The sequence below is a fragment of the Pygoscelis adeliae genome, unplaced genomic scaffold, assembly GCF_000699105.1.
Source record: "Pygoscelis adeliae isolate BGI_AS28 unplaced genomic scaffold, ASM69910v1 Scaffold422, whole genome shotgun sequence".
Classification (NCBI taxonomy): domain Eukaryota; kingdom Metazoa; phylum Chordata; class Aves; order Sphenisciformes; family Spheniscidae; genus Pygoscelis; species Pygoscelis adeliae.
Genome location: NW_008824188.1, coordinates 269,755 through 270,615, shown reverse-complemented (window position 1 = coordinate 270,615; position 861 = coordinate 269,755). Strand labels below are relative to the sequence as shown.

The following is an 861-nucleotide window of genomic DNA, read 5'->3' as shown; positions in this document are numbered from 1 at the left end:
GTCCTTTTAAAACACATCTCTTCTGATTCAAGCGTCTACCGAAAGGAAGCAGCAAAGCTAGAGTAGTCAGAGAACCCCGAAACGCAGGCTGGATTCCCCCTCTATGTGACAAGTGAGAACAGCATGAGTCCTAATGCAAAATATTTCTGTAAATAATTGAAATACTGAATTTGAGCTCGAGAATCACTGAATTTGAATGTTAGGTCCTTCTCCGTTGATCAACAGCTCGCTAAGGTGAGACTGGTAACAAAAGCTTGACTTGAGACCTTCTCGTTCTCCAGGTGCCTGAGCGGTGAGCCATGCTGGGCCGGAAAACGGGACTCCCCCACGACCTGAACAGCCACTGCCAGCTGAACCAGTCCTACCAGGAGGCCGTGCCCCTGCGGACCAGACCATCCAAGGAGACGGATGTCGGTTTGGAGGTGTTCAGCGGCTCTACGCCTGAAATCAAACAGAGCCGCGCCAGAGCCCAGCAGATGCGGGATAGGAAAGGTCGCAAAGCTGACCTCAAAGACTCTAACGGGAGAGAGGCAGAAACAATTACCTTTATTTCTGGTACAGCAGAGGCTCCCCCAAACCAGACCTTCTGCTGTTCCTCTCTGTCTCAGGCCTGGAACACATACAAGGCTGTTTTCTGTTGTATAGTGACCTGTGGGGGCTGCTTTCAGGACTGCAGTGTCTGTATCCCCCATCCGGGGCCCGCCGAGACCTCCACCGATGACGGAAAGAACGGAGATTATAACGGGCGACTGCCAAACAGTCCCGCCAACGTCTCTCCCACTGAGAAGAATGGAAACCAGATCAAAAAGTCCAGCATGGGTAGCAGTTTCAGTTACCCAGACGTGAAACTGAAGGGCATTC

The 861-nt window shown here is 51.7% G+C and overlaps 1 protein-coding gene across 1 annotated transcript in view; it reads left to right on the top strand.

Annotated features, from left to right (window-relative positions):
* Positions 1–299: 299 nt before the first annotated feature.
* The window catches only part of KDF1 (keratinocyte differentiation factor 1), a 2,898-nt gene continuing 2,336 nt past the window's right edge, over positions 300–861 (top strand). The window contains 1 exon segment of the mRNA XM_009334665.1: positions 300–860. Coding sequence (XP_009332940.1) covers positions 300–860 — 561 coding nt within the window.